At 39.2% G+C, this 17631-nt stretch overlaps 1 protein-coding gene across 5 annotated transcripts in view; it reads right to left on the bottom strand.

Moving 5' to 3' along the window:
* The window catches only part of dclk2a (doublecortin-like kinase 2a), a 367725-nt gene that overhangs the window by 289584 nt on the left and 60510 nt on the right, over positions 1-17631 (bottom strand). For all 5 annotated transcript variants that reach the window (XR_011885758.1, XM_072256046.1, XM_072256047.1 and 2 more), the window contains exon 2: positions 14213-14544. Coding sequence is in view for 4 of the 5 variants with exons in the window: in XM_072256046.1 (XP_072112147.1) it covers positions 14213-14544 (332 nt within the window). In the remaining variant the exon portion in view is untranslated. The remainder of the gene's footprint in view (positions 1-14212; positions 14545-17631) is intronic.

Here is a 17631-nt window from a genome sequence, read left to right as displayed (position 1 = left end):
ACAATACAATCACTTCCTTCCTGCAGTGTGGTGACCAGAACAGCACACCCCAACTGTGACCTCGTTAATGTTTTATACAGTTGTACTTAACCCCAACACTATGTCCTATACAATAAAGACAGATATTCTATATGCCTTCTTCATCACCCTAGCTATCTGTGGTACCACCTTCAGAGATCCTTGGATTTCTATACTGAAGTGCCACCGTTCCTCAATACTTCCCAGGGCCTTACCACTGATTGGATATAGCCTACTCTAACTATTCCAATTGTGGAGCGTCACCTGCATCAACTGGACCACATCCAGATTAAGGAAGAGGAGTGCCTGTAGTCTTGTGGCACATTAGGCTGGATAAATTCCCAGGCCCGGCAAGCTGTCTCCTCAGACTTGTGGGAGGCCAGTGCAGAAATTGCAGAGACTTTGGCAGAGATATTTAAAATATCTGTAGCTGTGGGTGAGGTGCCATTGGACTAGAGGGTGGCTAATGTTTTTTCATTGATTAAAAAAGGCACTAAGAATAAGTTGGAAAATTATAGGCTAGTGAACCTGATATCAGTGATGGGATCAGTGGAAGGTATTATAAGGGACACGATATATATGTATCTGGATAAACAGAGACTGATTAGGGATAGTCAACATGGCTTTGTGTGTAGTAGGTCCTGTCTAACCAATCTCAGAGAGTTTTGAAGAGGTTACCAAGAAAGTTGATGAAGGAAAGACAGTGGACGTTTCGACATGGACCTTAGCAAGCCCTTTGGCAAAAGTCCTGCATGAGAGACTAGACTGGAGTAGTCAATTTGATTCAACATTAGCTAAGCAGAAGAAGCCAGAGAGGGGTAGTAGACGGTTGTCTCTGATTGGAGGTCTGTGACTAGTGCTGTGTCACTAGTGCGGGGTCTGTTGCTGTTTATCATCTATATTAATGTGGGAAACAGGGTCAGAAAACTTGCAAATGACAAGGCCATCAAAGATTGCAAAGTGATCTGGGCCAGCTGGAAAAATGGGCAGAAAAATGGCAGACGTAGACAAGTGTGAGGTATTACACTATGGAGGGACAAACCAGACTAATATTTAGACAGTGAATGGTAGGGCACTGATGACTGCAGTAGAAGAGGGAGATCTAGGAATACAGATCCAAAATCCCTTGAACGCGGCATCAATGGTACATAGAGTCATAAAGCTTTTGGCACACTGGCTTTCATAAATCAGGGCACTGAGTTGGGATGTTCTGTTGAACTTGTATAAGATGTTGCTAAGGCCAAATTTAGAGTAATGTGTGCAGTACTGGTCACCTACTTCCAGAAAAAAAATAGCAATAAGCTTGAAAGTGCGGACAAAAAATTTACATGGACTTAAAGACCTGAGTTATAGGGATAGAGTGAATGGTTTCTGACTTTATTCTCTGGAGTGTAGGTGAACGACGGGAGACCTTATACGAATAATGAGAAATACGAAATAATAAGGGGTCCAGATAGAGTGAATGCTCGCAAGCCTTCCCCCTCAGGTTGCATGAGGATAGAACTGGAGGTCACAGGTGGTGAAAGATGATATACTTAAGGGCAATCTGAGGCAGAACTACTTCTCTCAGAGGGTGCTTCGTGTGGAATGAGCTGCCAACAGAAGTATTAGATATGGGTTCAATTATAACATATAGACCATAAGACAAAGAAGCAGAACTAGGCCATTCAGCCTGTTAAAACTACTGCATCATTCCATCATGGCTGATTAATTATCCCTCTCAATCTTATTCTCCTGTCCTCTCCCCATAACCTTTGATGCCCTTAGTAATCAAGAACATATCAACCTCCTCTTTAAATATAGCTAATGCCTTGGCCTGCACAGCTATCCGTGGCAATGACCTCCACAGATTCACCATTCTTTATCTAAAGAAATTCCTCCTCATCTCTGTTCTAAAGTGTTATCTATCTATTCTGAGGCTGTACCCTCTGGTCCTAGACTCCCCCACGATGGGAAACATCCTTTTCACATGCACTCTACCTTGGACTTTCAATATTTGATATGTTTCAATGAGATCCTCCCACATTCTTCTAAACTCCAGCAAGTACAGACCCAGAGCAATCAAAAGTCCCTCAACTGTTAACTCTTTCATTCCCAGGATCATTGTTATTAAACTCCTCTGGACCCTCTCCAATGCCTGCCATCATTTCTTAGATAAGGGTCCCAAAACTGCTCACAATACTCCAAGTGCAGTCTGACCAATACATCATTAAGCCTCAGCATTATATCCACGCTTTTATATTCTAGTCCTCGCAAAATGAATGTGAGCATTGCATTTGTCTTCCATAGCATCAGTTCAACCTGCAAGTTAAGCTTGAGGGAATCCTGGATGAGAATTCTCAAGTACCTTTGCATCCAATTTCTGAATTTTCTCCCCGGTTAGAAAATAGCCTATGCTTTTATTCCTTATACGAAAGTCTGTGGCCATACACTATATTACATCTGCCACTTCTTTGCCCATTCTCCTAAGCTTGTCCAAGTATTTCTGCAGATTCCCTGCTTCCTCAACAGTACCTGCCTCTCCTATCTTTGCACAGACTAGATGTTTTTTGTGCTTTGAGTGCTAAGACTCTATGATCTCATTGTTATCAAGATTAAGTTATACATGCCATTCATCTGCTCTTCTTACCAAACGGCCAATAATATCTTGTAATCCAGGACTCTCCTCACTATCAACAACAACTTATGTTATCTGCAAACTTACTAATCATATCTCCAAACTGTATATTCATTTCCCAGATGTGGACACCACTAGCATAATCAGAATCAGAATCAGGTTTAATATCACCAGCACATGTCGTGAAATTTGCTGGTGATATTAAATCTGATTTTGATTCTGATCATTAATTGTAAATATTATGAGGGGTGATGGATAAGTTCTTGGCCTTAGGTAGAAGGAGATGAGTTATACAGCTCTTGTTACATGCACGTACAGTTCAAGTCTTTGAGTGAAAATGCAGGAAGTTTGAAGTTAATAATTCATCTCCTTCTACTTTAGGCCACAAACTTATCAATCACCCCTGCTGTGGACCACTTCTGGAGGTCCAAGAAGCCGACTTCTACAAAGAAGGGATCCGTATGCTCCACGACCACTGGATTAAGTGTGTAAATGTAGGAAAAATGAATGTGCTAGGTTTTCTAAAATTGACGCCTTCTACCTTAGGCCACGAACTTCCTCGCGTATATATAAAAATATAGTTAAATTAAATGAGTAGTACAAAAATAAAAAAGAAGTAGTGAGGTAGTGTTCACAGGTTAAGTGTCCATTCAGAACTCGAATGGCAGAGGGGAAGAAGCTGTTCCTGAATCATTGAGTGTGTGCCTTCAGGCTCCTGTACCTCCTTCCTGATGGTAGCAATAACCTGGGTGGTGGGGGTCCTTAATGATGAATGCACCTCTTCCAGGCACCGCTCCTTGAAAATGTCCTGGATACTAGACAGGCTAGTGCTCATGATACAGCTAACTAAGTTTACAATTTTCTACAGCTTATTTCATAATCCTTATTATATTAACAGTTTGGACTTTAATATTCAAACCATTAATTTATATAAGAAAGAGTAAGAGTCCCAGCATTAATCCCTGTGGTACCCTACAGGTCAAAGGTTTCCAATCTCAAGGAAATCATTCACCCTCGCTCTCTGCATCTTCTCACAAGGTCAATTATGAATTCAATGTCATTATTTCCTGCAACCCATGCACTCCAAGCTTTTAGGCCAGCACCTCATTTGTCAAATGCCTTACTGAGGTCCATTATGAACACATCAATAGCACTGCCCAGATCAATCCTTTTTTTACCTCTAGTAAAAAATGTGATCAATCAGATTCAGGATCTCCCCTGACAAAAGCATGGTAGCTTTGACTACTTGCCGCATTTCCAAATGGATAATTAAACATGACTCAAATTACTGGAGTTAGATTCACAGGTATGTAAATGCAATAAACAGATTACTGATGCAGAGATTCTATTCCTCAAGGTGTTGGACATTTAATCTAAATCATCAGTTTATCTCATACCATCCCAGCACAACAGCTCGTGTAAAACTAATCAACACAGTATTACAATAAGAACAAAAGAAGAAGCGACATAACAAGGAAATAAAGTCTGAATTTAACCCATCTGCCTGCAGATAAAAGGCAGATACTCTATTAAAATTACTGCAATATGATTTTATTTGCATTCTTTATATACTGCAGATTAAATGTTAGAAAACTAGTCGTAGAGGTTGTCCATCACTGCCAGACTATTGCTTAACTGAACTGCGAAAGTCTCAGCATGATTATGTGAAGGAATAATGATGTAGTTTTCATTTTAAATCGCAGGAGGTCAGCACTGTGCAAAATATCCGAGTGAAATCTATGATAAGGCACTAACATGTCAACATGATTCCTCAAAGGCCAGACTACACAAAAGCTCCACTCCAGACCCCACATCAAATTCCTGAGCCGCTCTAAATCTGCCCATTCTCTGCCACTTGGTATCTACCCAATATACAATACGAGGCTATGTCCTCATGTCCCTGAGAAATCTGCTTCCTGCTTGCTGGGCTTAAACATCATCTTCACCACTTAACACTTCAGTCAGCAGAGGTTCGGAAATTAAAGTGGGGAGGTATTCCACCTACAATCCCTAGCCATCACTTGCACTAACGACTCTTGCCATCAAATATCATACAATATACAGTAAATTTGCTCCAATATGAAAGCTGCGGTGATGAATCTGATTAACATTGAATTTAAATTACATTGGTTTCCCAACGGCATCAACAGCAGATTGTATTTAACACCTTTAACATAGTAAACATCCAATATACTTCACATGAATATCACCAGACAAAATTTGCCCTGGGTACAAAAAAAATTAGAAAGTGATTTAAAGAAAGAGAAATGGTGGTTGGGAGATCTAAAACTTGTGTCCTAGGCAGTCAGTGATCTAAAGTAGAATGATTAAAATCAGGATGCTCAGGAGGCTACAGTCAAATGAATGGAGATATTTCCGAGGTTTCTAAGACTGGAAGAGTTTCCAAAGATGAGGAGCGGTAAGACTGTAAGAAACTGCAGTGTAGTGAACACAGATGAGTGCATCACAAAAACCAGCTTCCACTTCATTGGCTCTGATTACACTTGGGAAAACAGCCAATATAATTAAAGGCCGCTCCCATCTCAGTCATTCTTTCTTCTTCGCCTTCCTTTAGGCAGAAGGTACAAAAGCTTGAAGCAATCCTGCTGTTATCAGATTCTTAAATGAGCCTCTTGTTCAACAAAGAGGAACTCTTGGTCCCTCAGTCTACCTTGTTGTAGCCCTTGCACTCCATTTGTCTACCTGCGTAACACTTACTCTGTCAAGATAACTGCAACACTGAGTCCTGCATTCTATTGTTGCCTTTCCCTTTGTACCACCTTGATGTACTTGTGTTTTGGAGTGATCTGTAGAGCTGGCATGCAAAGCCAAGCTTTTCACTATATCTTGGTATATGTGACAATAACACTAGAAAACATAGGTTTTGCTCCCTGAATACTTTTGAGTGTATCTTATGGACTTTAGGCTGCTGATCATGAAATTTCTCTATCCTGCACCAGTTTTTTTGGAATCGCCTATAATTGTTATTTCAATTCATAATTCAAGTCAATTAAAATGCTGCCCACGAGGTAAGCTGAAAGGTTTTCTATCTTCTCCAGGCATGCCTCGGTAAGCTTGGGTTACAAGCATGACCCACAACATGGTGTCTTTTTATTGAGTCTCCAATATACAGCCTGAAAACTGTGTTATTACACAACGGCAATGTCCGCCCTTTAATGCCAATCGGCTATACAGTACACATGAAAGAAAACTACCGAAATTTGGAAGTTTTGATGAAGCACAGAATACAGCAACTACAAATGGAACATCTGTGGTGACCTGAAAGTAGTAATACTGCTGCTAGGAATGCAGCTCAGATATACCAAGTACTGTTGTTTCGTTTGTGAATGGGACAACTACGCTAAAGAATCTCATTACATTAAAAAGGATTGGCCACTCCGTAACCAGCTGGTTCTAGAGCAGAAAAGTGTGGCATATAAGCTCCTTGTAGACCCAACAAAAATACTTTTGCCTCCTCTTCATATAAAACTGAGCCTTTAGAAAAGTTTTGTGAAAGTGATGAACAAGGAAGGTGAAGGATTTCGATATTTGAGACAGGTGTTTCCCAGAATAACTAATGGCAAGATTAAGGAAGTCAAATCAAACAGGTCATCAACAACAGGCAATTTGAATAACTTCTCATGGGACTGGAGAAAATTGCATGGAAGGCATTCAAAGATGTTGCTGAAAATCTTCTCGGTACCTACAGAGCACCAAACTATGCTGATTGTCAACATGCTTCAAGCATACAAAACCATAAATTGCAACATATCACTAAAGATTCATTTTCTGCATTCCCATTTAGACTTCTTCCTGTCTCAGACACTGAGTACAATCGAAAATCATCAACAAAACGTTTTTAGTTTAGTTGAACTGTTGCAGTGGCAGCACCATTATGTAATAAAGCACATTATATTCATTAAAAGTTAATTTCTTGTTTCTCCAAATTCCTCCATGATACAAGTAGTATAAAATTATATTTATGTTGAGCTTCAAGCAGTCTATCATAACCATAAATTCCTGAGGATACTACACCTCAAAAAAATTGTTGTACAGTGTAATGAACCAATTACCAAATAACTATTGAGGGATTTCAAAACATGAGTAAGACTATTAGAATTTTAATTTGAATTCAACTTTATTTTTTTTTCCTGAGTACAGGATTCTGGGGAGTGTAAAACATATTATATTCCATTTGCACATGTGATGGTGAATGATTTCATACCTAATGGTTTAGTACAGTGGACCCCGGGCTGGGAACCCCTGGTTTAGCAGGATATATGAAGAATCAGACACACTATCATTATATTATTTTTTTATGATACTAAGTAACCACTAGCCATTCTCAAAACATCTCACTAAATTTCTAACTCCAATTCAAAATAAAGTACGACAGGCAATTTAAGATCCACACTAAAATATAAACACACTCAGTGGCCATTTTATAACATAGACCTGTACACCTGCCTGTATACAAATATCTAATCAGCCAATCATGTGGCAGCAACTTCATGCATAAAAGCATTTAGTTGTTATTCAGACCAAATATCAGAGTGGGGATGAAATGTGATCTAAGTGACTGACCATGCAGTGATTGTTGGTGCCAAATGGGGTATTTCGATCATCTTAGAAACTGCTGATCTCCTGGGATTTTCATGAACAACAGTGTCTAGAGTTTGTAGAGAACGATGCAAAAAACAAAAAACGTCCAGTGAGCAGCAGTTCTGTAGGTGTTCATAAGATAGGTCAAAAGAGAACAGCCAGACTGGGTTCAAGCTGACAGGAAGATGACAGTAAATCAATTAACTATGTGTTACAACAATGGTGTGCAAAAGAGCATCACTTGATGCACAACACATCAAACATTGAAGTGGATGGGCTATAGCAGCAGAAAACCATGAACATATACTCAGTGGCCAATTTATTAGCTACAGGAGGTTCTAATAATGTGGCCAATTGAGTGTATACAGTATCAAATAGGATACACTGCTTCTATTAAACCTGAACATCAGTAAAATCTCTTGACTTTAAGGGATTTAACAAGGCAATACACATTTACAAAGCTGGAACATCCCAAAACAAAAGCAGTAAGTGCTCCGATTTATCTGACTACTCAACGTTTGTTACATTGAATTTAAAGCATAACTATCCTGCGTAAAAGCTCAGATGCTGTTGAGGCCTATAGCATAGCCAAAAATACCATCAAGTACTCCTTTCCAGGGCCTGGCCTCGGGAATGCATTAGTCAGGGGCTTGTTGTGGGGGAGAAGTATCGGAGCCCAGTATTTGGGGTTGGCATTATGGGGGGTGTACTCGTTTTTGCAGCAGGAACAATTGCTATCTGAAGCTTGGTAATGATGGTGGTAAGTGGACTATAGTGAGCTCTTAGGGATAGTCAGAAGTGGAAGGCAGAAGCATCTCGGGAGACACTTGGGTGAGCAAAAGACTAGGAGATTGTTGAGGGACTGTGGAGCCAGCAAGCCATGTGGGGTAAAGATCCTATTGTGACAGAATGCCTAACAGCAGGCACCCACATGGCAACGTGACTCAAAAGGAGCATTATATTGCTTATATCCATGTTTTACAATTGTAAATTATTTTCCCCCAGAGGAAATATAATGAAGTACACTGCACAGGAAACTGTGCCTAAGTCACGAGGATGTCTCATGACAGACAGCAGCTAGTCAAATGTTCCAGGTGATGAGACATGGTAAAGGGCATTATCATGTTTCATTCTGAAAACAAAATTCGAATTGTATTATACTGTTAAAAAAATAACATAACGCTGCTAAATTTCTGGGCAAGAATCCCTCTTAATATTGGCAAAAAACTGTGAAGGCATGAAATTTCTTATCCCATCTGCATAGGTGAAGTGTATGAAAGAAAGGTCATTGAAGGCACAAGGTCTGTCCAGTTCTGCATGATGTCTCAAGCAGAGGCCACAAATAAAATGTCCATTAGCCCACAATGAATTAATCGTATAACATACCTTTACACAGGCACATCTTTTTTAATTTGCAGGCATGTGCATGTATCCTTAACTAAATATACTGAAGGTGTTAATAAGCGGTGCAGAATCTGCCTGAAGCTGATGTCCAAATGGTACATATCTAATAATTAACCGTACTGTTCTTACAATAAATATCTATTCAGGACAACAATAAATAATGTCTTTGCCAGCAATACTCAGATTGAGAAAACTGAATTATTTTTAAAAATGCTGCATTTAGCAGCAGCTTCAGTTTATCACTACAGGCTCGGGTTCACTAGGCTCATGAATAGATGAGATAATAGATAAGCTTTATTTTCCGTGTGTATTGAAACATCAAAACGTACAGTTAAATGAGTCATTTGCATCAATGATGTGCTAGGGCAGCCCACAAGTGTCGCCTCAGCATGCCCGGCAACTCACTAACCCCAACTCGTATTTCTCTGGAATGCGAAAATAAACCAGAACTTCCAGAGGAAACCCAAGTGGTCAAGAGGTGAACATACAAACTCTTTACACAGAGTGGAGTGGTATAACTGAACCCCAATCCTGGTGCTGTAATGTGGTAAATGAAGTGGGCTATGCTGCTGGAACTAGAAGGCTTTTCCAGCATAGGTTGTTGGCCAAGAAAAGCATACGTGCTTCTCTTAAACTTTCATGCCGTTTCACTTCCCCATACCCACACCAACCAAACCAGAACAGTACCCCCATTAGCATGCCATAAGCTCCCTCTCACACACACACCAATCCCTAACCTCTTTAAATGCAGAGTTTGGACTCAGCAGATTTTCAAACAAGTTGCTAGACTTCCCAACTGGCAGACTGCTAACTTCTCCATCTGTCCAGTTGCCTGGAAGGCACCAGAATACAAAAAATATTTCCCAACCTGTTATCTTTAGCAAGACATGTGCTTACTTGTCCAGGATTTCCAAGTGATCATAATCCTGCTCCCTCCATATTTCTTTTTTAAATCAGAGTCAAGAATCTAGCAATAGATTCACCCATTTAACCATACATGTTTGCTTTACAACTTACATTTCACAACTTAATAACTTCCTAAACATTGACTTATAAAATTTAATATAGGCAATATTTCCAAGTATTACCTACATTTTGTACACTTGTGAGTCAAATCTGATATTTGATTTGTCTGTGTTAAGACTGGCAAATTCTAACTGGTCTTAATATAAGCAATGTTTTAAAGTAAATACAATACTACAAATTCACTAGAGGCCTTGGTAGTCAGGCTAAATCAACTTATTTTTGTGAAAAGAAAATTGTGTTTGACCAATTTATTGGAGTTCTCTGAAGAAGGAATGTGATGTAGATAAAGGAAAACTCTTGGTTGTAGCACACTTAGATTTATATTAATAAGCTTACAGACCAAAGGTTATTTCAGAAAATAAACATCCATAATGCAGGAAGTAATATTTTGCAAGAATGGCAGATCCTCGCACCTACTCTTCAGTTAACCAGGGCAGTTCCATTTTTTGTTTTTCAACCACTGGGCAGTTCTAACGTCCTGCAGTATTTCTCGCTTCATAGAAGCTGCCTGACCTTCTGAGTTTTCTGTCCATTCTTCTTTTCTTCAAATTTCCAGCAACTGCCATGGTCTGTGTTCTGCTGTTCCAGTAGATTTTTCTCCCTCCTCTGTCCTCCCTCTATCTACACATCTTCCACGCTGATTAGGGATCTCAAACAAGTTTTCAAACCCTCTTTTAGGGGGTGCCAATCAAAAATTATCTATCTTTTGTTAGTCACTCTGCACAGACATTCTCTTTGTTCTTTCCATCCCTTCATTCCTTCAAGTTTAACATTATTCAAATTCTAAAGAAAATGTTATCAGCCTAAAATATTAACTTGGTTCCTCTCTTCACATTTGCTGCCTGGCCTCCTCTGTATTTCCAGCAATTGTGTTTCCATTTTAAATTTTGAGTAGCTGTGGTATTTTGCTTTTTGATTTAGGCCCGCAGCTTAGATTAGACTAGTCCAGACAAGGTATGGTTGCAGGACCACCTCAGCTTTCACAGTCTATTTGATATTAATGCCCAGAAATGCTAATGAACAGTGCACAATGAAACAAATCTTTACCTAAGATCACAATGCATTTCTGGAATTTCTATCCTGGGTTCTCCACACATAAGATACACTGATGTAATGACACTACTGAACCTATCAGCATCATCTAGTCATCCTAAACCAGCGCCAATAATTGAAGACAGAGGAGATCAGAAGGGTAATCATGCTCCTTCACTGTGATTCTGACCTTCCGTGGGGTGTGCGAGTAAATCCTAACCATAACCAGTGCATAACTTCAGATGTTTTCTGAGCCCTGAAACCAAATTGGCAATCACTGTCCTAACAATAACGCCTCCACTCATGTTTGATGTCCTGATGAATTTGTGGCCCAAGTATGAGAAACAAGCAGCAGGTATATTTCTCCGTTAAGTATATTGCTCCTGTCAATGTACTGTTTCACTGTACAGTTGTGTGGTCTGATGGAAAATTTGTGTTGCTACATATCCACATTGACCTATCATGAACAACTGAACTACAGGTTTAACACCTCAAATCTGGCAAATGCTCATTCCTCATCTTTCCACTTTCTAAATATATCACAATATGTCATGAAAATGACTGCATGATTGAATGGCCTGTCATACGAAGAACATCTGATGTCTCTGGGCCTGTAGTCACTAGGATTCAGAAGAATAAGGGGTGACCTCATTGAAATCTCTCAAAGGGGTGGCTTTGATAGAAGTGATGTGGAGAGGATATTTTCTATGACAGGAGAATCTAAGACCAGGGGACACTGCCTCAGAATAGAGGGCTGTCCTTTTAGAATGGAGATAAAGAGGAAATTCTAGAGAGAGTGGTGAATCTGTGGAATTCTTTGCCTGTGAAGGCAGCTGTGGAGGTCACGTCTTCATGTATATTTAAGGTGGAGGTTGATAGATTCTGGATTGGTCAGGGCATGAAGGGATACAGGAAGAAGGCAGGAGATTGGGGCTGAGAGGAAAACTGGATCAGCTGTGATAAAATGGCAGAGCAGGCTCAATGGGCTAAATGGCCTAATTCTGCTCCTGTATCTTATGGTCTTATATTGATCTGATCTCCCTGTCCAGGACTGCATTCAGTGGTCCTCACAGACCTGGGCTGGATGCTTCTAGTCTCCAAACTCTAGAGTTTAGTGGTCAGGTTCACATGACATCTGCATTTCAAGCAACAACCATGCTAGGAAGCGGGTGATGTAGGTATATTAGCAGCTTTTAAAAGACAGTTAGACAGGTACATGGATAAGAAGGGTTTAGCGCAGGCAACTGGGACTAGGTTGGATGAGCATCCTTGGTCAGCATGAATGAGCTGGGCTGAAGGATCTGTTTGTATAATGTATGAATCTACAACCCTTCAATATATGTGACAACCAAAGCTAGTAACAGATTGTTGTCACCTGTGAAGGCTATCAATTCAAACATGTATAAAATTTCTTCATCTTACTACCATCCAACTGAAGCAGCAATTCATTTGCACTTCTTCCAAACTAGTAAACTGTATTCAGTGTTCAGGATATGGTCTTTTCTACACTGGAGAAACTACGTACAGATTTAGTAACTGCTTTGGAGTATCAGTAATACTTCAATTCCCTGTTGTCAGCCATTTTAATTTTCTATCCAACTCCCACTCTCACCTATCTGTCTTTTGCCTCCAGTATTATCATAACAAGTCCCAATGTTCGCTTCAAGAAAAGTACTTCATCCTACATTCAGCAAGCTGCAGCCTCTTGGACTCAATGTTAAATGCTGTTCCTTCAGGTAACTCCCTGTATCAAAATGGCCTGTTTCGCCAAAAGCCATCTTTTTTATGATATTGGTTCAGTTTCCCTCTCTGTTAACACAGTCTAAACTACTGCAATTTGTCAGCAATATACACCTATGCTTTTTACTCTCTTTCAGAGGTTTTTTCTTCCGATTTTTTTCCCTCTCTAACTGCCTCATTAACTCATCTACCAGATGATGGTACAGAGACTCTGGCCACACCCTATCCAATTCCCTCCCCCACCTCCCAACTCTGCTAACTTGTTTGCCTTCTCTTTTTTTTCCAGTTCTGATGAAGGTATTTTGATCTGAAATGATACATCAGTTTCCTCTTTCACAAATGCTGTTAGTTTATTTAATGGTCCTGCATTTTCTCATTGAGTCATAGTGTCAGAGACCTGCAGCATAGAAACAGTTACTTTGGCCCAGTGAGTCCATGCTGACTGTCAACCACTCATTGTGTATAACATTATATAATTATACAGTTTTATAAACATCACTGATAGTTGGACATTCATGGCCCATTAAAACTGAATTGATTAGTTAAAAACAAAAAAAGTAATGATTATAAAAATGAACATTAAGACTTTAAACAAAAAGGAGAAAAAATTACAAAGTAATTATGTCACCTATTCCAATGTCTAACAACCCCCAGTGAAATTAATAAATCCTGAACTCCCAATCAAGACTGTTGGCAAAGGGAGAACAATCCAGCTCATGAATCCTAAGGCCATTGGTATCAGATTGTGCTGGTTCTGAACAGATGACCCAAACCGATGGTTTAGCTACACTGGGATCAACTAGACTTGAGAAGATTTCCCAACATTTTAAAAGGAGAATCTTCTCTTAGAGCCTCTGAAAAGTCAGAGCAGCTTTGGTCACTGCAACATAAAATTTCTAAATAAAAGAAGCTACTTGTACAGTCAGTGTTTCAATACAGGAAATTGTAGCTGATCTCCCACATACTGCAGCTCAAAAGAAATGGCCCATATTTGTGCAGTTCATGCAATTCACAGAATATGATTAAAATATCATGTGATCCCCCATTATTAACTGCCATGTGATCGGATGTCACGTGACTAGATCTCCAGGAAAAAGTCTAACCTGTATTCACACCCCTAAGGACATTGCAACAACACAAAGCTCTGAAACCAAAAATCACTGTTTGTTACTTAATCCACATTTCTACATTACCTTCAGTTCAAAGAATCTCTCAAGAGCTGAGCTCATGCTGTAGGTTCACCTCCTTTTATGTGGAATGTTTATCACAGAAAATTCAGTGTGGAGCCTGTTGTGTATTTAATATTATGGTAATAGTTGAGTAACATTGTAAATATATTGTTCAATTAAGCATTCTTTGTTGTTTACATAATGCATTGCAGGTTATATGTAAATGCTGTACACCATTACACCGACTTGCCATACTTGCACGCCTTGCTTAAAGTAAAAATGAACTACAACACGTTCTCCTGAGTTCCCATCTTTTTCTTGCAATGAGTTTTATATTTTGGCGTTACAAAGCAAAGCAAGGCCGGATTAAAAGAATGGCAGTATTCCAATCATGAAAATTTGTACGCCTGCTTTTGTGTAAACATTGCCTCTGTGTACAGACATACCCTCATGAACGTCTGATTTTCTGACCTTCACAGACATCTTAGTACTGGGTAGGTCCTTACCGCATCATGAAAATTATCACAAAATGCAAGTCACGTACTAGTCAAGTTTTGACCTTATATAAACAAGATCATTGATCAGAGGTGGTATTGTTTCCTACCTGCTTTCCATCAAGTGTGTAGAGCCTTCTGACTGCACCAGAATCTAACTTTATAGCATCTGTGATGTCATTTAAAACTTGGTCGAATGAATGTGCTGTCTTCTTGTTTAGAAGTATCCTTACTGCCTTGCGAGGTTTTACACCACTGCGGATAACCGTCACCAGTTTAGGCCTGATAAAATCCTTGGCCTCTTTTCCTTCACCTCTTGTTGTTAGTGAAGAGAGAGAGCGGGACGTTCCAGTCTTGATGTTAACAGACCAATTTGGATTGACATTTTTGGAGTAGTCAACTTTACGGAATGGCTCATTGGATGCACAGACATAGCTTTCACCTGTTTAAAATAAGAAAACATTTTAATCACAGCTTCAGTTTAATTATAGCTGTATTTTTTATTTTATCTTTAAAGTATCCATTCACTGTGAGACTGGGCATTCAGTACAACTGATAAAATATAGATTATGATGTTTTCAATTCAAAGAAATGTAGGTGTACTTATACTAATACAGTCTTCTACATTCTCAGCTATAAAACACTTATACTCTTATAATCAAAAAATGTTGTCTATAGGCCACAAATAACAATGATGAAAATACATTATACCAGGTTGTTTTCAAAGAATCCTGACAGCACATTCAGCACATCGTGTCCTCGCTAACTCTCTACCAGAACAACGCTCCAGTTCCACCCCATGGCCCTTACTCCATTTTCTTGCGTTCATTTTACTTCACCAAATATTTATCCAATCCCCCCTCAAAGAACCTGTCTCCTCCACACTGGCAGGCAATGCATCCCAGAAACCAACAAACACAGCATAGAAAGAACTCTCTCCATGTAACACTTAATTCCTTTCCACCTTATTTTATACCAGTGAAGTCTAATTGTTAATCAATCCACATTGACCATGCTCCCACTGTGAAATTCTTTCCAGCCCAACATTGTTTTATGTATTATTAAGTTTCCCCTCAGCCTCTTGAGAGAGTGTTCGGCTCTCTAATCTATCCTTGCACTTTTGTCTCTCATCCATGAACCATTCCCATTCCAGACCTTCCCTAGTGCCTTTAGATCCTTCCAATAATATGGTGATTAGAAATGAATATAATACTCTGGTTGAGGTGACATCAGTGTTTTATATAAAAAAAATTATTTTCCATGCATTTGAACTCTATTGATAAAGCCAGAATTGTAAATAATCCTAATTAGCTTGGTTTTGCCACTTTTAATGATCTGTGCACAGATAAGCATCAGTCCCTCCGTTTCTGCGTGCTCTTAGAGCAGTATCCTAAATCTTACACCTTTCCCCATACTTCTGATATGAAATGGTTCATTTCACACTTTTCTGCATTAAACTTAATCTGCCATATGTTTGGTCATTCCACCATTCTGTTCATATCCTGCTGTAATCTTTCACTATCCTTTTCACAGTTCACAATAATGGCACGTTAAATCAGGTGCAAATTTATAAACTATGGTTTGCAACTACCAAATCTAGGTCATTAATATACTTTGAAAATACAGATGACCCGAACACTAATTCCTCCAGTCTAGAAAATAACATTTACCAAAACCCTGTCTGCTACTTTCATATTCATGCTATCAATGACCCCATTATGCCAAATGGTTCAACTTTGCTGATATGTCTATTGTGCGTCACCGTATCACATGCCTCTGAAAACCCATGTACACCACACTACTTTACCCCATCAACCCCATCTGAAACCGCAGAAAAATATCAAATTGGTTGAATACAAATTTTCTTCAACAAACAAATGTTGACTTCCCTTACTTTACAGAATGCAGTAACTTCACAAAGTCCTTCAGTAAGTTTTCTGTCACATAATAATATTACTACATTTATAACATACACAGTGTCGCCAATCTGTTGACTGTATTTGCAGCAATGTTTACTTGGGAATCTTTGAAAATAAGAATTGATGCATAAACATACACAGCATTAGTTACATTCATTCAGTACATAATAGCAAAAGGTACGTTTTAAGATAATACAAATCACGAATGATAAATTCATGAGTAATTGCTTCTGCGTTGTTTTCTAGGATTGTGATTTATATTTTTTCAAGTTCTAAAATAACTGTTTCATATTGACACTACATATTCATCAAATAGAAATCAAGCAGAAATACTCAGGTGACTCTGAAGCTGATGCACCATAAAAGCTGACAATTCAAGTATCGTCTTGCAATCTGAATGCTAGTCATTAGGTGTGTGTAATTTAATCATGCAATGTAAATAATATTTTGCCCCATTTGCCAAAGATAAAAATAATTTCCGTGTCATTGCCATTCACTTTCCCTGTCATATAGCATCCCCTTCAGTTGTTATTCATGCACGACTCGAGCCCCAATCAATCGGCTTGCACTGAAGCCAGCTGCTCAGTACAGCAAGCAACCTTTCCGCTCAGTGGAATTGGTATGGTTAGGATAACTTGCAGGAATTCTTGTTTGGACGAGAATTCCTACGTCCTGTACATGGCAACTGTAGTCTTCGTCTGATTTTTAACAAAGGCACCTTGTCTTTTTGTCTGTTTATTCTGGATGGTAATCACATGAAAACAATTTATTTTCATCTATTGATCACTTACATAATTTTAAAACTGTTTATCTTTCTGATCACCATTTTCCAGAGAAAATATACTCGGGGTGCTCAATATTCCTGATGGATTAACTGGATCAGAATTTAACTGCTGCAACTGACAGAAAGTGGAGAGAGGGGTCAATTTTAAAAAGTAAATTTGGTTACCTGCAGTACAGTGGTCCTGCTCCTTTCCCAATGTTACTGCACTCCTCATGTCAGTACAGTAAATGAAAGAAGGAAGCAGGATTAAGGTTTAAAGATAGAGGTGTCAAAAGAATTAGATCTGAAGCATCAACCCGAGGCCTTTGTTAAAGTTGGTGAGGTGACACGATACAGCAGATCCCAGAGACAAAAGAGCAGAGCAATGGAGGTAAGGACAACAAAGAGGTGGTCACTGTTGGCTGAGGAATAGCTATTGGACTGCTTTGAGTTGGTGGACTGGGCCACGTTCAGGGGTTCTGCAGATCACCTGAATGAATATGCCACAGTAGTCACGGACTTTGTAAAGACACTAGTGGATGAGCAACTTAATCTTCTGGGCCAGCCTCCCCTGCGGGAATTTGTCAAAGGCTTTGCTAATGTCCATGTAGACAACATCCACCACTTTTCCTTCATCAACATTCTTGGTAACCTCCTTGAAAAGCACCATCAGATTGATTAGGCATATCTACCATGCACAAAGTCATGTTGACTATCCAAAATCAGGGTCTGTCCATTCAAATGTTACATATCCTGTCCCTTAGAAAACCTTCCAATAACTTACCCATGACCAACATCGGGCTTAATAGCTTATAATTTTCCAACTTATTTTTATGGCTTCTTTGAC

This window comes from Mobula birostris, chromosome 4 (assembly GCF_030028105.1).
Source record: "Mobula birostris isolate sMobBir1 chromosome 4, sMobBir1.hap1, whole genome shotgun sequence".
In the NCBI taxonomy this organism is placed as follows: domain Eukaryota; kingdom Metazoa; phylum Chordata; class Chondrichthyes; order Myliobatiformes; family Myliobatidae; genus Mobula; species Mobula birostris.
The sequence above is the reverse complement of the archived record's forward strand: the minus strand, read 5'-3'. Positions and strand labels throughout refer to the sequence as shown.